This window comes from Barbus barbus, assembly GCF_936440315.1.
Source record: "Barbus barbus genome assembly, chromosome: 33".
Taxonomy (NCBI): Eukaryota; Metazoa; Chordata; class Actinopteri; order Cypriniformes; family Cyprinidae; genus Barbus; species Barbus barbus.
The window spans coordinates 9813240-9833946 of record NC_136761.1 but is presented as its reverse complement, the minus strand read 5'-3'; the positions used below and the strand labels follow the sequence as shown (position 1 = coordinate 9833946).

The 20707-nt window shown below is 35.6% G+C and overlaps 1 protein-coding gene across 2 annotated transcripts; it reads left to right on the top strand.

The window, feature by feature from the left end:
* Positions 1-1642: 1642 nt before the first annotated feature.
* LOC306853364 (interferon regulatory factor 2-like) lies at positions 1643-20327 on the top strand. 2 transcript variants are annotated; one of them, XM_079390703.1, is made up of 9 exons: positions 1643-1819; positions 3358-3450; positions 3638-3737; positions 4875-5048; positions 7127-7164; positions 7269-7374; positions 9731-9886; positions 13369-13412; positions 18003-20325. In XM_079390703.1, the coding sequence occupies exons 2-9, from the start codon at positions 3364-3366 to the stop codon at positions 18300-18302; spliced, it is 1005 nt and encodes a 334-aa protein (XP_079246829.1). In that variant the 5' UTR covers positions 1643-1819; positions 3358-3363; the 3' UTR covers positions 18303-20325. The 2 variants fall into 2 exon arrangements, with proteins under 2 accessions (XP_079246829.1, XP_079246828.1); XM_079390702.1 differs by lacking the exon at positions 1643-1819 and adding an exon at positions 1850-2077 and having other exon boundaries at positions 18003-20327.
* The last annotated feature ends 380 nt before the right edge of the window (positions 20328-20707 follow it).

Genomic DNA, 20707 nt, shown 5'->3' with positions numbered 1-20707 from the left:
AGATTTGTTTATTTTATTACATCGTTAAAATAATGAAAAGTAGAAATGCTGCATTGGCAACTAGATGAAATAAGAGTAGTTTTTATTTTTTATTTTATTTCAGTTAACGTTTATTTATTTATTTACTTTCCAAGGAATGAACTTTTAGTTTTAGTTAATTATAATAACCCTGTTTGGGAGACTTACGAGGTCACACCAATATTAAGCACTAGGTGGTGCTCTGTTCTTAGTGCTTAAAAACAAGGTGTGTTCCTGAGAAATGCGACAGAAAGCAGAACAGCTCCTGAAACTTTACCTTATTTCTGTTTCAGTCTTGTTTCTCAAGCATCCGTCAAGCTGTTTCCTTTTCATGTTTAATTAAAAAAAGAAGCATTGCTATACAGGGGGAAAACATGCATGATTTAAGAAAAGAAGATTGATTTTAGAAATGCTTTAGGGTTGTTTTGTAATTATGGTACTCTAGCAAAGAATATCTGAGTCCAATGTATTATTTAAATGGGGTTTGTGTTGTTAGAGTCGGTGTGTTGCATCATACGCTGGGAGTTGCAGGGCTTGGCAGCATAGATAAGATATGAGACTCTCTGTGTGGGTGTGTGTGTGTGTGCGTGTGTGTGTGGAAAGACAGCGAGGATAGGATTGCACAGCTATAATGCTTTTAACAACTTGCATTGCTTCTCTGATCTCAGCGCAATAGCTTTCTGGAAATGTCATTGCAGCTACAGTCATGGACAGAACTGTTGCACATCAGTAGTGCACTTAATAAAAACATACAAAAGCTCAATGCAATTTTACGCAGATGCATACAGCAGTACACAGCATTTGCATATAAATATATGTGAAATAGCACAAATGAAAAGCAATTTTCTAACCACACACTACCAGCTCTAAAGCTTAAGTTTCTTTTCTGCCTGCTTCGCCTTTAAGAAGCAATAACGAAACAACGAGGAAGTGAAAATGAAATCGACTTTCGCATTTCAGCCAGCAGCCAATGAGCAAACCAGCGCAAAAACTACTATGGCAAAGATTTAGCTTATTAATATTTATTAGGTTCAAAGACGTTGCTCGGGTTAAAGTCTCTGGAGCGTGCGGTAAATGTGGATTTCAAAATATTTAGTAGTATTGCGAAATAAACTATACACATAATCAAAGCTGTGAGAGGGAAGAATAATAAAATAAGGTACAAATGATGTTAAAAAAATATCAACAAGACACTGAATTTTATTTGTTCGCAATATTTCACGAGCAGTATTATATATATATTTTTTTCTTGTGATGATTATTAGGCTGTCATTTGGAAAATAAAATTAATTATTAATACTACCAAAGACTAGGGACTTTGATGCTTCTCAACAATAGAAAGAGTCGTTCGTTGACTGCCACCCACATTTCTGCTTCTCAGCCAATCAGTGCGCGAGCGTCTCGCTGCGTAATTAATATTCATTAGCTAAGCCTCCCCCCTCACTGCGTTCTAACGTTGACTGCCTCCTACTTTTACCAATAGATACACGCCCACCTACGAAGTTGTCTCTACGCCAGCCAATCAGCTCGCGAACGTCTCGCCACGTCATTAATATTAATGAGCCAAACCTTGGTCGTAGTAGGATTTGTAAACACGAAGTAAGCGCACAACGCGCACTCACACACACACACACACTGGGGATTTCCACCCAAGCGCTTGTTTCCTTCACTTGTTTTGCTTTCGATCTGAAGAGCGAAATCAAACCCATTTGACTTTTCGTTTTGTTATTGAGAACTACAATTTGTCAATTCTCTTCACACACTTTGCCTTTATTCCTGGACTGATTTCCACGCGTCGCAGGTAATAAATAGCATTTCCGCATGTATTTATGGGGCTCATATGAATATAAGTGGATGTTTACGCTGTAGGCCACGTTGAGTTGCTGGGGTGAGTCTAAAATCGAAAGTCATGGGGTGTTTGGATCCAATGGGAATCAAGGAATGTTTATTTTCACTTTTGAGTTGACTTGACAACACTATCATACTTATTTGGGGAGGTTGAAGTCAACTGGTTTAGTGTGCTGTAAGAATGATTGGGACACCGCAATGTAACTCCACCGTAAGTCCTGAGGAGAACTAATGAATAACGTGTTTTAATATCAGAGTCTGTTATTGAGACCTGTGGATATTATTATTGCTGTTATTGACTTACTTTGACATGCACTGGGTGTAACATGGGCACTGTAATGGAAAGTGTCTGTCATAAACTGGTGCACCAGTGTCTGAATCCAAATTATGTTTTATTATATAGCTTCATATTCTTATTACATGATTTTGTGTTAATAAAACTCACAACTAAAGTTAATAGTTTATATATTAATTTAATTTTTTTGGTCATGATGCTTCATTGCATCTTGGCTTTACAGTGTTATAATGTACAGTATGAAATACTAACTTACAGATGTGTAGAAAGTTAAACAGTTGCTATAAATAGTTTTGATGAGAAGTGTCTTCAAGAAACAGTGCTGATTCTTTGCTATAATCTAATGCTATTCATGTTGGCACAAGATGATGGTAAAAACAGTCTAACATCTAAAACAAATGTCCGCACTTAAATATTATTCAATAATATTACATATTCTATATACATAATTAAAAACTCACTAACATCAGCTATATGAGACCAATATATCATGCATTCCTACTTATTGGGTTATGGTTTTGTGTTGTTTTATGCCTGTATTTTAAACTGTAACTTTTTTTTTGGCTTATAATTGTGCCTGTCTGTGCTTATGTTAGTATGCAGTGCTTGTATGTAGCTGTTCTGTGTTTTGATTGCCTTTGTTCGCTCTCATTTCCTAACGGACCATAAAACCTCAAAGGTCTGAGCGACAAACGGATGATTTTAAAGCGCGAGTTTTCATTGTGATTAACTATAAACCTTTTTATGAGCTTGAATTGGTTAATCGGTAACTTGTGATTTGAGCTTTGTGAAATGAAAATGGATTAAGAAACTTCTTCTCATGTCTGTCATGTTGCATGATTGATAATACAGGTCGGACCACATGCACTCTTTCTTAGATAAACTCTCTCTGTCACAGAAACACTCCAACATCCTATATTCGTGTTGTCATTCACATCCTGACTCACGATCCTGACTCTTGACCTCACAAAAGCCCAAATACGAATCATATCTCATAATCATTGTGTTTGCATTAACTTTCAGTAAATCGTGATTCAGATTGTCTTCGCTGGAGGTTTGCTTTTAGAAATGGGGTTAAAGTTTGTCATCGTGCTTCCTGGACAGTCATATAGGAATGTACAACCTGTTGAAGGAGGAAAAGTTGCTGTCAAACTTTGACACATTCCAGATCTCTGTTTCTCTCTCTCTTTCTCTAGGCCAGCATGCCGGTGGAGAGAATGCGTATGAGACCATGGTTGGAAGAGCAGATAAACTCTTGTAAAATACCGGGGCTCAAATGGGTCAACAAGGTACTGTGACTGTGGTTGTTTAAACTTGTCTTTTTGCAGCATTGTTTTGTTGAAAATACACTCGCTGTGAGCAAGATGCTATAGTTTGTGAAGTATTATGCCATGTAAATGTGACTGTGTGCACAAACGCAGTGCATTTTGGGTGTGTCTTGGCTTGTGACATGTTTTGCATGTTCTTTGCCTGCAGGAGAAGAGAATATTCCAGATTCCATGGATGCATGCTGCGCGACACGGCTGGGACGTGGAGAAAGATGCTCCGCTCTTCCGAAACTGGGCCATCCATACAGGTGCAGTCAGCATGCAAACTGTCATATGTGCATTTAAATGCGCACATACTACATGCTGTACAAATAGAACGTTCTTGAAATGTTGGGATGTGATTGTGACTATTCAAACTAGATAAAGATCAGATTAGATTCAAACTATGTTTCATTTTCTGAACAATTTAATAGGTAATTACCTGTGCAAAATCCACTGCTGCAATGTAAAGATGATCTGAGGAGTTGTTGGCATGCTGCTTTATGGTTGCTAGGGTTTCTACTAGATTTATTTTAGGGTGTCCTTGGTAGTCGCTAGGGGTTACTTGGGTGTTCTAGGTTGGTTGGTTGCTAGGGTGGTTACTTGTGGGTTGCTAGGGTTTACTTGTTGGTTTCTAGGGTGTTCTGGGTTGTCGCTAGGGTTTTGTTTGTTGGTTGCTTGGGTATTCTGGATTGGGTGGTTGCGAAGGTGGTTACTTGTTGTTTGCTAGGGTGTCCTGTGTGGTTGTTAAGGTTTTGCTCTTTGGTTGCTAGGGTTCACTGTGGTTGCTAGGCATTTGCTAGTTGGTTGCTAGGGTCTTCTGGGTGGTTGTTAGAATTTTGCTAGTTGGTTGCTATGGTGTTTTGGGTGATTGCTAGGATTTTGCTAGTTGGTTGCTAGGGTGTTTTGAGTGGTTGTTAGAATTTTGCTAGTTGGTTGCTAGGGTGTTCTGGGTGGTTGCTAGGATTTTGCTACTTGGTTGCTAGGGTGTTCTGGGTGGTTGTTAGAATTTTGCTAGTTGGTTGCTAGGGTGTTCTGAGTGGTTGTTAGAATTTTGCTAGTTGGTTGCTAGGGTGTTTTGGGTGGTTGCTAGGATTTTGCTAGTTGGTTGCTTGGGTGTTTTGAGTGGTTGTTAGAATTTTGATAGTTGGCTGCTAGGGTGTTCTGGGTGGTTGCTAGGATTTTGCTAGTTGGTTGCTAGGGTGTTTTGAGTGGTTGTTTCTGTTATACATCAAAAGAGTCCAGCACAGTGTCTCCCTGGTATTCCTATAGTTTTCTATAGTTTCATTGAAAGTTTACAACTAATAATGTCAATACAAATATAAAGAGCTGAAGAGGTAGTGAACTGCCATTCTGCATTATAAGTGTATCTGCATTATAAGTGGTTTTTGACTGCCATTTTTTAGGGAAATATCAACCAGGTGACAAACCGGACCCCAAAACATGGAAGGCAAACTTCCGCTGTGCGATGAACTCTCTGCCTGACATAGAGGAGGTGAAAGACAAAAGCATCAAAAAGGGAACAAACGCCTTCAGGGTGTACAAGATGCTGTCAGCATCTGAAAGGCATTCAAAGAGAGGTCAGTCGCTCATACATCCGCACTGACACAGCTTCACTTTTTTTTTTTTTTTTTCCCCCAAAGTATTTTCATTGAATATTTTGTCAAGCATGAGACATATAATAGAGTTAGACATCAATTTCATTTTTTAGATAACATCCTTACCCACAACAATTCCCCCTGTTGCACGATTATACATTTAAGCTTTCTAATAGGAAAAAAATAAAATGACTACTCTTCTAAGATAACTGAGGGGTCCATCTTCTTTACCTGATATAAAACAGGTTGCCAAGTAATATAAAAGATGTTGGTACAGCCTCTTATAGTGTGCGGTATTTTTGGCTAAGGCCATATAATGGCCTTTTAAAAATTTTCTAAGGACCATAGTAGGTCCTTAAGCCATCGCTTAAGGGTTGGAGGGGATTTTACTTTCCATTTGAGCAGTATTAACCTCTGGGCTAAAAGCATAGTAAAAGCGATCAGATTTTTCTTACTTTGATTAAAACATAAGGGTCGTGGTATAATACCAAATATTGAAATGATGGCCTCAGGCTTTATACATGTCTTTAATGTATCAGAGAGAAATTTGAATACCAACTGCCGGAAGTCTCCAAAACATGTGCGATTTAGTTTCACACCTGTCACAGTTAGGGTCTAAATTTGGTTTGAATTTGGCTAACTTCACTTCGGACCAATGCAGTCTGTGAACAATTTTAAATTGAATTACTCTGTTTTAGACAAATTGAAGATAAATAAGTAATAAATATTATTTAAGACAGACTACATGTCTTCCGAGAATTCTATATCTAATTCCACCTCCCATTTTCTTTTTAATTGAGCTAGGGGTTCCAGGTTATGAGAATTGATTACAGAGTAAATTTTACCAATGGCTCCACTGCAAAAAAGGCTTTTCTTACTTAGATTTTTTGTCTTGTTTCCAGCCAAAATATATAGAAATTCTTAAATCAAGAAGGATTTTCTAGATAAGTAAAAATTGTTTTCAGAAAAAAAAAGTCAAAATTAAGTGAGTTTTTGCTTAGAACAAGCAAAATAATCTGCCAATGGGGCAAGCAAAATAATTTTGTTTTCTGTTTGAAATAAGATTATTTTGCTTACCCCATTGGTAGAAAAAAATTTGACTTTTCTGAAAAAACAAGACAATATTTTTTTTCAAATAAATTTCTGAAAACAAGACAATAATTTTTACTTGTCTAGAAAATCCTTCTTGATTTAAGAATATCTAGATATTTTGGCTGGAGACAAGACAAAAAAAATCTAAGTAAGAAAAGCATTTTTTGCAGTGTCCTTTGGAATATGGACTCAGGTCCATAATAGACTCAAGAAGGGAACAGGGAGGCAACGAAGGATAGTGGCTCTGCTTCACTTCATTCTTAATGATGTGCAGTTAAAGACATTTCTGTCGTGTTTGTTTAATCACACCTAAGAATGGCATGACTCCACTTAGTCTGCCTGTTATGTTCACAGAATCTCACAGAGGCTGACAAAAGAAAATGTAAAGCATAGAGAATCCTTAAGATAATAAAAATGTTTACATTATAATAAAACTACTATATAATAGCATATTGTGAAACGCGCTTTTAAAAAGTTACAAATTTCATAAAAGCTTACAAGAAAATCGATTTTTCATTTTTCACCTAAACAGTTACTAGAAGAAATATCTCCCCCCCCCACATTATTTTCATGAAATTTGAACACATTTTTCATATATACATATGTGTACGCTTGTGTGTGAATAAACATGCTTAATTATTATTAAAATAATGTCATATTAAACTAAAATAATTGCAAATAATAATAAATAAAATGTAAAGCATCCAGAATCATTAAGATAATAAAAATGTTTACATTACAGTAAAACTAGTATATACAATAATCTTTATAATATCTTAATGGCCCTAAAAATTGTTTCTTTGACTTTAAGATCAAATAAAATTTCCTGCTTTTTGTTTTGATTTTGGGGTGAAATAGGACCTATAAATGTTCTTGACAGGTTTTGTGACATCTGCCGTGTTGATACTTTCTTAATGGTTATTTATTTGCATGCACTGATCTAGATTTGTGTGTTTTGTTTCTCAAAGGAAAAAAGAGAGGAATTGAAAAAGAAGAAAAGATAAAGGTATGGATTTTCACTCTTGTGTATATTTTGTTGCTGTCAGAAATGCTCTAACGTGTCATGTGTAATAGTGTGTGTGTGTGTGTGTGTGTGTGTGTTAATTGCAGGCAGTGCGACAGTGCCCTGTGCCTTCAAGTTGGGAAAACAGTAATGGCTCTTCGTCGTGTAAAACCCCAGTCACAATCAAGCAGGAGGCAGATTACTCTGGTACAGGTAGGTAGTGGACTTCCTGCTCCGCCCTGCACACCTGTGCTCGGGTCACATGAGTATATACAGGTGGAACCTGTTCTTTACAATCTAGCAAGAAAGGAGTTACGATCTGAAACGCTATCTGCTCTATGGATAAGTTTTTATCTGTGCACTTTCTCTCTCTGGCACATTTTGTTTCTCTGCTCACCAAAACAGAGTCATCTATTAGCAACACAGTCAAGGTGTTAACATAATCTAGCAGATCTGTTTACTTAACTTTTTACACAACTAAGGCCCGGTTTCACAAACAGGGCTTAGACTAAGCCAGGATTAGGCCATAGTTTAATTAGGACATTTAAGTAACTTTTATAAACATGCTTAGAAAAAAACATTACTGGGGTACATCTTGAGACAAAACAAAGGCACTGATATATTTTAAGATCAGTCAGTGCAAGTTTATTTCAAGTTTATTTTAGTCTAGGACTAGGCTTAAGCCTTGTCTGCGAAACCGGGGGTAAGAGTATTAAAGGGAGTATTAAAAATTTGAGCCTTTTTAAACAGAAACTTAAAATAACCCGAAACTTAACACTTTTGAATGACTTCAAAGGTGCATTTATTATTATTTTTATTAGTTTATTTTAATAATAAAAATAGCAACAAATTATTAAAAAAGATATTTGATATAAAAACGCAAATATAAATGCTACTAATAATAGTAATAATAATTAATTATTATTAATGTTATTAAAATAATTATAATAGATCAAATTATTCTAATAGAAACTTGTTATGCTAGGTATTGTTAGCTATTGTAAGTGTTAGGTTTTATGTTTTGTTTTTTTTGTAAGTTTCTCTTTAAAAAAAAAATATGAATTTTATTAATATAGTATTTGTTATAAATATATTACCCTTTCAAATTCAACCAGAGAACAAGTCATGCTTTTGTTTAAAGAAAAACTTAAAATAACCCTAAATTCTTTTGAACATTTATGTATGGATCAAATATGAATTCTTATGTATTTTTTCAATTGTATTATTATTACACATTAAGTTGTTAAAAGATGTTATCTCTCAAGTTTATTTTAGAAATCTCTTCAAAAACGCATGACTGGTTGTTTGAGAGAATATGAAAAGGTCTTTGAAACACAGCAGTTTTTTGTTCTGTTACTCAGCCACTTTTTGCAAATACCCAAAATGCTTCAGGCTTCTATCACAACAGCCTGAGTTTATTTTCCTGTGCCTCTCCTATCCTAGTTTGACACATGCATCACTTCACAGCTGTTTGACTTCCTCTCACATTTCTCTGCCTTCGCAAATCTCCAAAATCAAAAACTTTATAGACGTTATCTAATATGACACTGAATTTGACCTATAGAGTAGGTTTTATTCTTCATGCCAGCAGCTGTGTTCATAGCACCTACACGTAAACCCAGTGAGTCATAATGCTGTCAGTTTGAGTAAGTAAAGAGCCTTTTGATTTGCCTACTTTTGAATTGTTTGAATGGCCGATGTTAAATGAACAGTTAGTGACGTAATGAAGGAACTGTTTTGTAAAAGGTTACATCATTAGAGATTGTGGAGGTCAAATTCTGGATCATATTTCAACCCATGATAAATAAAGAAAGAAATAAAAAGAAAATCAATTATTTTTGCTTAAAGAAAAAAGAAGAACATATTATGCTGTTATCTTCATGTCAGTTTCCCCCACTAAATTCCCATACTGTAATAATAGTTTTATTTATATTAATGAAAACCATCCTATCCAGACACAATGAGTTTTAAAATTAAAATCAACATGAATTTAATTCAGTACAACAAGTGCTACTGCAACATAAATATGCATATGTAATTTATGGAAAGTACATATTTAATTAAAATAATATTTTTTTTGAGGTGACATACAAAACATACAAAAAGGCATGTTCCTTTACATTTGGGATGGGACGTGATCACACTACATCTATCATTTTGTCGTGGACCTGTTTATCCAGATCTCCTCGTTACTGTGTTTGTTTTTTCTCTTTTCCCCCTTCAATCTCACTAAACGCACTCGATCGGGGTAAAAGGTGAGCTTAGCGTGTGTTTGTTTTGTTAGCCATGTGGGGTTTGTGATACACATGGAATTGGCAAAGCAAAATCAACTGCAACGTAATTGATTTACAAAAAGCCTTACAGCTGGTTAATTTGTTTTTAACCTCGTTTCCACTGCATCATTTCATTACGGAGCCAAGGGGAATAGAGTTCAGCTACGTGGACCGGAGGGTTTGCGTCCAGAGTGAAAAATGACACAGATCTGGCTCACACCCCCTTAAGAAACACGTTCACTTCCCACTTCACTGTTCTCCATATTCACTCTCTCTTCCCTGTTCTCCTTCCTCAGATGCTGGTGGGAGGAGCCCTGCAGACGACCACCTGATCATCAGCGATCTGCCGGACGTGTGTCAGACCATCGAGGTGGTGACGGAAAACGAGCAGCAAGCGGTGACCTCCAGCGATCTGTACCCCTTACAGATCTCCCCCGTCTCTTCGTATGGAGGTTGGCTTGACAAACATACTCACCATCCTTTAGCCATGACCGTATTCACAGTGCAGCATTGCTTTGAGATCTGGTTTTGCACTCATCTAGTTAATAAATTGTCGGTTTGAATTTGCCCCAGTCCAGTTTGACTTTTTGATTCATATAAATGTCCAGTCCTCCAAACCACCCTATTGTTTGCTTTTCAGCAGCCAGTGGAAACCGATACAGGTGGTAGATTTGATCTTGTGTCTGCAAACAAACGAGCATGACATAAAATACCCCGGAAAAAAGTTTTCTTACTTGCTGTATTTTTTTCTTGTTTTCCAGTACAAATATATTAAAATTCTTACATCTAGATATATTTAAAGGAAAATGTCTTAAGATATTAAGTCTTGTTTTCTAAAAATGTTTTATCAAAATTAATTTTGTTGTTTTTACTTTGAGTGAAGTTTATTTTTCTTTCCACATTGACAGATTCAGGCATTAACTATGATCTTTTTTTTCAGTAAACAGGACTTAATATCTTTAATTATTGTGCTTTTCAAGTAAATTCATGTTGATTTAAGAATTTTAGGTATTTGTATTGGAAAACAAGACAAAAACAACGATTAAGAAGATTGTTTATTGCAGTGTAGATCTTTTTTAGTGAACAAAGGTACTACAGTACAAAAAAAGATTTTCGTATATTTGTTTTCCAGTAAAGCTATCTAAAAATTCTTGCCAGTTGAGTCATAAAAATATGGAGGCCAGTTTCCGCCACTGAATACAAAATTCTAAGAATTGCGTGATACAAACTTGCAATTATTTTTTCTCTCAATTGTGATGTTATTTCTGGCAATTGCGACTTTATATCTTGCAGTTTTGACTTTATTACTCGCAATTGCAAGTTTATATCTCACAGTTTTGAGAAAAAAAGATGTAAACTCGCAATTATGAGGGAAAAAAGTCAGAAGTGTGAGATAAAAAGTCGCAAGTAGCTTTTTTATTTTTTATTAAGTGGCGGAAATAAATGGGCTGCCGTAGAAAAGGAATCTTGTTTTCCGTTAAAAATAAGTTTTTACCTTTACCCTTTCTTTACCTTCATTTTAATGTTTTTTTGTTTGTTTGTTTGTTTTTGGAAAACGGGACTTAATATCTTCAGTCATTACTTCAGTCAGTACCCTGATTTAGGAATGTTTAGATGTTTGTACTGGAAAACAACAAAAATACTAAGTAAGAAATTCATTTTTTGCAGTGTATCTGTTGTTCTTATTTGGAAAAAATAGTTAGTTTAAAATACGATTGAAAACATCACTCCTAAGAGTGATTGAGATCATTGAGATCTGTGTAGGCTGCGTGTGTTGGTTGTCCATTAGATTTGAGCCTCAAGGACAGACTGTCTGTGTCACATCGGCTGTATCTCTGTACTATAACTCCGCTCTGGCCAGATGGAGTTAATATATAACAGTGAGGTGCGAACACAGTTCACTCTCTCACTTGCATGTGCTCATCTTCATAAAGTTAAAGTGTGCCTTCAGTTTGTTATATAGGCCTGACACAGTTATCCACTTATATCGCTATAATGGAGTTATTTGATAGCAAGATTTGATATTTTATGAGTGGTATTTACCCATGCAAAACTGCAGCTGCAATGCTAAGGTGTTGCTATGGAGTTGCCAAGGTGTTCCTTGTGGTACTGTATTTAGTGCACTACAGTGTGGCTTCTAAAGTGTTCTAAGTGAGTTGTTAACATATTGCTATGTGGTTGCTAGAGTGTTCAATTGGTTGCTGGGTAGTTATTAGTAGCCACAATTTATTAAAAAACAGGAACAGATAATTACAACATGGTCACAATTTATTAAAATTTACATATTCCATTTTTTTTCTAATATTTAATCTTTGTATTTTATTTTGTCAACTTTATTTCAATGACCAAAAAGCAATTTTTAATAACAATAACAACACTGTCCAGAATATTATGAGGCTTGTAAGATAAAATGTTGAAGATCTAGCAGTGATAGTACATAGCTTGATACAACGGATTCAGAAGAATCCCTGAAGATCCTAAACTCAAACTTTTATCATATTACAGGTTACCACGCCTAATGTAAATGAAGTTGTTCCTGTTGTAACAGTTATGGTTTGTATGTTCAAACAACCCATTGTCTGAATTGGTCCTGCACCCTTTCCCATTCTGTTCCCATTGATAGCCTTTTGTCACTTTTGTTTTGGAGAATGAGCTTGTTCTAATACTATCTTGGAGTGGAATCTGGGTTAAGCAAGTAAGTCTGAGTAAATTTGATGTAATGTTTTTTTAAGTGAAGTTGCTAGGTATTCTAGCAGGATTCTATAATATCATTTTCTATTCTAAGACTATGAGAATTTTTCATTTTATTGGCTTCTAAGCAAAAGTCTAATTGCATGAATCATTCATTGGTGGTTAGTAGCGAGTTGCATGCTGAAGTGTAAAACTCTGGGTTAGAAGTTTATTCAAATCCTTATTATGTTACAAACTGTAAAAATAAGTAACAGAGTGATTTTCTTTTTTTTTCTCAGTCATCTCAATGGCCAAAGTGTCCCAATTGACCAGAATTCACCCTAGTAATAATTCTTATCTTCGCAAACACCACTAATTAATTGTTGTTGACAATGGCAGAGGCCCGCTCTGAAACACTGCTTCCTATAAGAAGCCATGCAGCTCGCTGCTAAAATCACGAACACTACTAGATCCAAGATTACAGCTAGAACGTTTCTGCATTTCCATCTATAAGTGTTGCTGTTTTATTCAGTTGCCTCTGGGAGCTAGTTACGACTAAGGAATGCAAATGACTCCCTAGAGTAGACGAGAAATACTCAAATATATCCTTTATCTGCGGTGTTGTCTGCATTTTATAGTAGCTACTCTTCTGTCTGCTCATTGACTGTGTGTGGAGTATTGAGATGAACTCTTGGCATTGTTGAAATTGTGGGGCTTGGCTTATGAAACTTGTTTTTAGTGGCGTGAAATTTACCGTACAGTACCACTTGTCAGTGCGTTTGTCCACGGATGGGAATGTTGACTCATGTCCTGTTGTTCCGTGTTTTCCAATCAACAATCCTTTTTTTTTCTCAGAAGTCCCTGGGGCTGAAAGCATGTGGTTTACGGCATGAAATGTCTTGTTCAAGTGTTGAGTTATTCATAGTAAACACAAACACAATGCCACACTGCCAAAGCTAACAATCTTTTTTTCTCCTGATATTTCTGATTTACATGGTCTTAACAGCAATTTAAACTGTATTTCCTCATCTAAAACGTTAGAAATGACTGGCCCTGAGGATATCTTTCAGTCATTAATTGGTGTAATCAGTTGAAACTTCTAAACCTGTAAGGGTTAAATATAGATGTACAGGCAGGCTATCGGTTGAACATTTTATATCTGATGATCCTTTGCATCGTGTCATCCAGCCATACACGGTAACCTGTCTATCAGGAAATCCCTGATGAATCAGTCTGACTACTTTGCTTTCTCTCTATCTTCCAGCAGAGAGCGATACAGACAGCGCCAGTGAGGAAGACTCCAAAGAGGTAAGTGCAAAATCCATTCAAATTATTTCCTTTTGTGAAACTGGACAAGTTTAAACACAGATTGTTATTGTGTTCACATGTGAAATTATTGCAGACTACAGTTGCTGAGTGATTGTGTGCAAAAGGAATAACCAGAAGAAGAGTGCTTTTAATGGGTGCGTCCAAGCAATACCCAGAATCCTTTTGTGTATGTCTGTTTATTGCAACGACTTTAGGGGTGTGAGGAAATAAATTGTGCTTCTCGTACAGACGCTAAAGGCCAGAATATGCTCTATGACATTATTCAAAGACAATTTTTATTTGATTTCACAATAGTTCACTTGGAAATTGAAAATTCATGGCAATCCAAAATGAGTTTGTTTCTTCATCAGAACAGATTTGGAGAAATGTAGCATTACATAATTTGCTCATCTATGGATACTTTGCAGTGAATGGGTGCCGTCAGAATGAGAGTCCAAACGGCTGATAAAACATCACATTAATCCACGAGTAAACCACACCACTCCAGTCCATCAATTAACATCTTGTGTCCTCTATTCATAATATTGCTTTCTCAAGTGAAAAAGTTGTCTTCTCTGAATCAGGAGCGAAATATACACAGATCAAGCACCTTTTACAAGTGAAACAGTCCAAAACCGCTCTAAACAAATATGTCAGTGGATTTTGATGTGACAGAACAACAAGAGATGGACTTTTTCGCTGGAGGAAGTGTTATTATGGATTATGGACTTATATTTTGATTATATTTTTGAACCAGTGGTTTAAAGTTAAACGTCTTAATAATGGATTTATTTCTTACAAACAAGCAGCTTTTCACTTTCACTTAATAGACTCATCGTGTAGATTACTTGTGCAATATTGTGATGTTTTTATCAGCTGTTTGGACTCGCATTCTGACGGCACCCATTCACTGCAGAGGATCTGTTGGTGAGCAAGTGATGTAATGCTACGTTTCTTCAAATCTGTTCTGATGAAGAAACAAACTCATCTACATCTCGGAAGGCCTGAGGGCGAGTAAATTTTTCATATGGGTGAACTGTTCCTTTAAAATTAGTGCTGTTGCATTCTCAGCCACAAGAGGCACTATCATATAAACTGCTTGCACCTGTGCTGACTTTCTGGTCAACTACAGCAAATGCAACAGTTTGAGGAGAATCTTGCTGAGCGAGTTACTGTTTACATGTTTATAGCAGCTGCCTGAACAGCAACATTCAGTTTAGTGGCTCAGACATTTAAACAAAGCTCTTTTGTACAGAGATTTTTTGCTGGCATAACAAAAATATTTTTAGATTAGATTAGATTAGATTAGATTAGATTAGATTAGATTCAACTTTATTGTCACTGTGCAGAGTACAAGTACAGAGCACAAGTACATATGCAGGTTAACATGCTTGCAGTGCCAAAAATGTGCTTTTGCATGCATGCACAGAGTACGTTTCTAGAAGAGCACTGATCCAGAGCCTGTGAAGTCTTTTTTTTTTTGTGCTTTTGAATTTTGCAGAGCAAGTTTTCACAGGCTGCTTTCTCACTCTGCCACTCCGAGGGCCAAATATATCAAACGCTGTCAGTGCTTGTGCAAATGTTTTCACAGCCCATTGCAGTAGTAAGATTACAGACTCAAATTTCCTTGATAGTCTAACAAGTCTAAGTACTCGCTCTCTTTGACTTTTTGCACGATTAGTCTGGCCTGTGATTGTCTCTAGTGACGTCACAGCTGTTTTTGAGTAAACTAGTCTTGGGGGCCATTTCCTGAGCTTTGCATTTAGTTTTGTACAAGCGTGCCAGATTATATAAATCAACTGTAGCATGTTATACAAACTGATGCACACAGAATATAAACAAACATTTTTTCTTTTATAAGGAAATTGATTTTTTTTATCCAAGGACTGGATAAGAAAACGTCGATTTTGGCAATTTTGCAAAAAATTGATTGTAAAGGTGCATTTTAAGCATAATTCATTTAAACATGCTTTGCTACTTGCTACTCAAATAATGATGCAATTATCATCCTAGAGCACAATTAATTGGATAAAAGTTTGGATGAGTCAGTTTTTATTCTGGAAAAGGAAGACTAAATGGCTTTATCTGCTAAAAGATGAGTTTTAAGCAACAGACATGGACTAAAAGCTACAAAACTCAATTAGATTTTAAAATACCAGGTCTTGTGATTTATTGTTTCATGCCTGAAAGATTGTGGCTTTTCCTAGTTCCCGTTTATTAGCGCACAGTATCTATCCACACATGTAAGTTCCAGCATGCATCTGGGTAAATCTTACATGGTAGACGCTCTCAACCCCCTGTTTTCGGTTCCTGTACCTCAGAACTCTGATGCAAAACAAGACAGGGGAAAAAAAGAGAAAGAGCAAGCAGTGACGTGACGCGTCTCTCGGATTCCGGCAAATGTGCTGCGGCTTGTTAGAAAACTATTGAAATAGAAAAACTGAATCTCTGATTCACCCATAGAGTTACTGTAGCCCAGAAGACCGCTGTCAGTTTTGACGGGTGATTAAAAGGTCATTTAGGCTTCGAGGGAGGGGAATTTTGCTTCACCTGCGAAAAAACAAACTTCATGGCAGGATATTAACACCCTGAAAAGTTTATCATGATCTTACCATTCTAAAGGCTGAGGGCTTTAAATTAAATTAGACATACTTTTCCCCCGTCAGTTTATTAGGAATGTAACCGCAGCATCAAATAAATAATATATTAAATTAAAAAAATTATGATGATAATCATAAAAGAGAAATAAAACAACGTAATTTAGTATTTACAATATATTGTCATAGAATAATAAATTTACTAAATTTGTCCAAGAGCAATGAGTGTTTTTACATTGTTTTTAATTCATTTTTAATGTCAAAATGACTGCATATTTTATTTTATATGAATTTTCTATATTTCACATAAGCATATTTTATTTTATATTATTGTTTAATTTATTTTTACATATACTGAGCAGGTTTTTCTTTGGACATACATAATATTGTCGAGTACTTGCTTTAAATCTAAGAACTTAATGTTTGATTTTAAATGTTAGAGTCTTTCAGTAGCTCTACTGAAAGATCTCGCCCTCACTTTTTGTCTTCAGTTTTTGTGATAAATTTGCCCTCACATGGTGCCAGGAAGCCAGCAGATCCTGCAGTCCGATGATAGCCAGTCTGTCGCCATAATTCTGTCAGTAAAAACAATAGAAGCTATAAATAATCATTCATTTTAAGTGCTGTTAGACAGACTGTTGTATGTGCCAGTTATCAGTCTAAACACAGTTGAGATGTATGAAGCAAACGTCTTACAGGCAGCACGGCAGTTTCTAGAGAGAACAATCAAAGGCATGAAGTTGAGTGTCAGAGAGGAAATGCAACTGATGGCGGTGAGCTGTGTGTGGTGGGGCCCGTGGAGATGTGGGCGAGAACGCTCTCATGCAATTTGGGATTATCATAATTTGAACACAAGGAAGTGTGTGTGTGTGTTTTATGGCATGGCCTCAGGTTGTAATTCATGAAAATATACTGCTAGTTCCTGGGTAGAAAATTTACAGATTGCAAGTGCAAACTATCACCTCTGTGCTCTTGATGAAGACACTTAACATCAGCGGAGATTACCAGACTTTTTGATATATTTGCATATATTCTGATGTTGGCTAAAAAGGAAAAGTGAATTTTATTTTCACATTTTTGTTATTTAAATATTTAATGACTGAGAGGGAATTAACCTAGACTGAGAGCGTCTGGAAGGGAATTTAGAGAAAATCCTTTTAAAAAACGTCAAACAAATAAATAATAAAATAATTATTAAAGAAATGTTTTAAATGAATAAATAAATACATTTGATTTTAAAATAAATATCAACTAGTTTAAAATAATGAAAAATTAATTAAAATAATTATAAGTCAGATTAAAAATAAATTAAATTAATTAAAATAAACATAATTATTTTAGTATTAAATAAACAAATAATTCCTAAATGGTAAAAACGATTCAAGTAAATATGTAAATTAATAAATAAAAACTACTAGTTTAAAATCAACAAAAATGAATTAAAATATAATACATTCAATACATTCAAATGATTAAATAAAAACATTTGATTTATAATAAATAAAAGTTAAATAATAAACTTTAAAAAAATTAAATGAATATATAATAATAAATATATATTAATAAAATTTAAAAAATTAAATAAATATAATTATAATAGATTAAAATAAATATATAAGCAATTCATATATATATCAGGACAGTATTATAATGTAATATAATAGTGTAATAGAACACACACACACACACACACATAATATATATATATATATATATATATATATATATATATATATATATATATATATATATATATATATATATATATATAATATATACATATTTATATAATATATATTTTCACACTATAAATTTGGTGTTTATGAGTATATAGTTGCATTTTACATTTTAGGATGGGGTCCCTTACATGAGGATGATTAAATTTGGGAGTCCATGGCATCTAAAAGATTGAAAACTGTCACATTATTAATATTAGAATTGGTCATTTCTTCTAGTGTCCTAATCACTGACATGGCTTCGTTTCACCCTGCAGCGTATTCAGGCCGCGCTCTTTGGACATGAAGACAAGAAGGTGAGGATGGCGCTGCCTGGCATGTCCTCTTTCATTTCTACCGACAAGCCCAACTTCAAGATAACCACTGTCCGAGACAGCACACCTTCGCCCTTGCACGCCTCCTTCACCACTGGGACGACCTGGAGCCTCTTAAACACCCCTTTGCCCTCATCCTCACACAGCCCCGGACCCTCCAGCCAGCTGTCGGCCCACGAAAAACGTGCCAGTGTCATTATGAAAACCTCAGACGTGTCCAAATCCTCCGTCAAGACTTGCTGATAAAACTTGCATGCGACGTCCAGCCGCCAGAACACTATCATCGCCTTTGATAAAGGACCCTCGAGCTCACAGGACAGCGATGGACCACCCTATGGGAGGTTGACCCAATGCTCCCAGACAGGACGTGACACGTGAGCTTACATTCAGGGAGTTTTTGAGCGCAGTGATGTGTATCCGTAAGCTGCCGTAGTGATCCGCAAGCCATTGTGAATGTGTGTATATAGAGGGGTCATTGCCTAATTGCCTTTAGTCGCCCGAGCTTAAGGATGAGCACTGGCTGCCATAATCAGTGACTTTTGTAGCTCGCAATCAAGGATAGACGTTCTACGAGAAAAAAGCATATGCACATAAGTGGCATAATATTAATTTATCTTAAGACCTTCATTGTGAGCAAATCAATTTTTATAGTTTCAGTTTGTGGTTTTTATGACAAAACAAAGCACTTGTTTTATGATTATTATTTTTTTATTAAGAAAATGTAAGTTAGACCCTTTTAATGTGTCTCTTTCTACTGTATATGTGAATGTAAAGATGTAAATATATGTTCTGCTTGTCTTGTGTCTACATCTGTGTATTCAAGTCCCAGATAATGTGTGTGCCCATCAGATCTTTATTCACATTCAAGGGCTTCTTTAATCATTTCCACAAGATTCTGGTGTATAAAAATCATGTGATCATAGGAATAAATGATAGATTCTGTTTGGGTCAGATTTCTGTTGGTTAGTGTCGTCTGTACTGTCAAAACTGAACAATCACTCTATTTTGAGTGAGTCATTTTCCCTGCTTTCAGTCTAAATCTGCTTTTGTTTAGTTTTGATGTTGGAAAGCAACTTATTTTTTTTCCCTCTCCTGTGTCTCGTTTCATTTCTATCTCTCTTTTTCCTATCTAGGGATTAAATATAGTGATTCATCTTTCCACCTTAAGATATTGGTAACTCGAATGTGCGAGACTTCCGGTGTCATTCTTCCCGTTAGTTTACCTGTACAAGGCTACAGCAATTCTGCTTGATCCATATTACTTTAGATTCGTTATCATAATCATAAACACACTATTTTGTAGCGCAAACAGTGTTACAGTTCACTGTTCTTTGTCGTTGTTCTAGTTATATAGCAGCTAATTAACTGAACGTTTCGCACGTTTATAGAAAATAGCTACTTCCTTGTAGCAAACTAAGGTGAATACAATACAGGCCTATTGACTTGGCTGTAAAGTTGCCAAAAGTTAAACTGTTCAAACGAATCTGCCACATTAACAACATTTTACATTGCAAGTGGATTCTCAGCATGAGTGAAATGTTAACATGAAAACATGAATTCTGATCTGTCAACAAACTCTGTAGTAATGTATTTTTTTCTTCTGTGACAACAACGAAGCAGAGATAAGATCACTGTAGCAAACATATTTCTGAACATTATTGCACAATTTTATTGCATTGGGACAGAGTTCTACCTCTATCTTCTGAATCCATCTCTGCAGAGTTGAGTGTAACTAATAATCTGCAGCGGGTGTTTGTTGGACCATTTATATTGGGTTGGTTTCTCATATTTGTTGTTTTTCTGTAGACTAAGTTTTCAATGAGAGCATTAAATTGAGGTTATTGCACAGCCTAGTGGCAGAGGAATTACACTTCTGTTTGTTTCGATAAGGGCTGTTTTATCAGTTTCCAGACAGCAGAGGTCAGTGCAGATCATGTAACGTGTGAAGCAAACGTAAGCTAAAACTTTTCGAGTTGTAATAGTGGACAGAGTTCAACCATGAGCCAGGATGTTTGGGATGATTCAGTGAAAACGGGGTGGCAGGTTTTAAATATGTCCAGGCAAGAACATGAATGAATGAAATAAAAGAGGAAAAATAAACTAATTTAGAGTGTCAACAGGGAGCTCAAGTTTATCCGTTTATCTGATTTATTAACTTTCAGTTGGGTCAACGTTTTGAAAAGTATTTTTAGGTTCTGTTTATCATTCTGTTTGATCATTCTGAGTTTAAAACTGTCAGCTGCTTTAAAACCTTTCAGGAATCCGCATAAAAAAATAAAAATAAATTATATATATATATATATATATATATATATATATATATATAGTCCCCTCCACAAGTATTGGAACAGTAAAGACAAAACTGCTCTGTTGGCTGTGGAGTCAAGACATTCACCCCAATGTCAAAAGCCAATGCCAAAGCTTTCTGGAAGTTGTTGGTGATTTTACAGACACGTCTTTTATGGTTCATTTTCATAGCTTTTTTTTATTTGTCTGTCATCAACTACTGTTGTTTTCTCAGCCGATCAGGTAGTTGTTGGTTTCTGGTGTCACTGGTGGTTTCCAAACTCTTGATTTCTCCATGCCCTTTGTTTTTGCTAGAGCTCTAATTGACTTCCTCTTTTCTTTTAGCATCCAGATTGCTTGCT

What these genes read in the sequence shown, in the direction of transcription:
- LOC306853364 (XM_079390702.1), top strand. Translation starts at nt 2,048, where the DNA reads ATGATTGGGACACCGCAATGTAACTCCACC. An exon ending in GGCTCAAATGGGTCAACAAG is followed by an intron (nt 3,451 to 3,637) that starts GTACTGTGACTG and finishes CTTTGCCTGCAG; the next exon opens with GAGAAGAGAATATTCCAGAT. An exon ending in CCCCGTCTCTTCGTATGGAG is followed by an intron (nt 9,887 to 13,368) that starts GTTGGCTTGACA and finishes TCTATCTTCCAG; the next exon opens with CAGAGAGCGATACAGACAGC.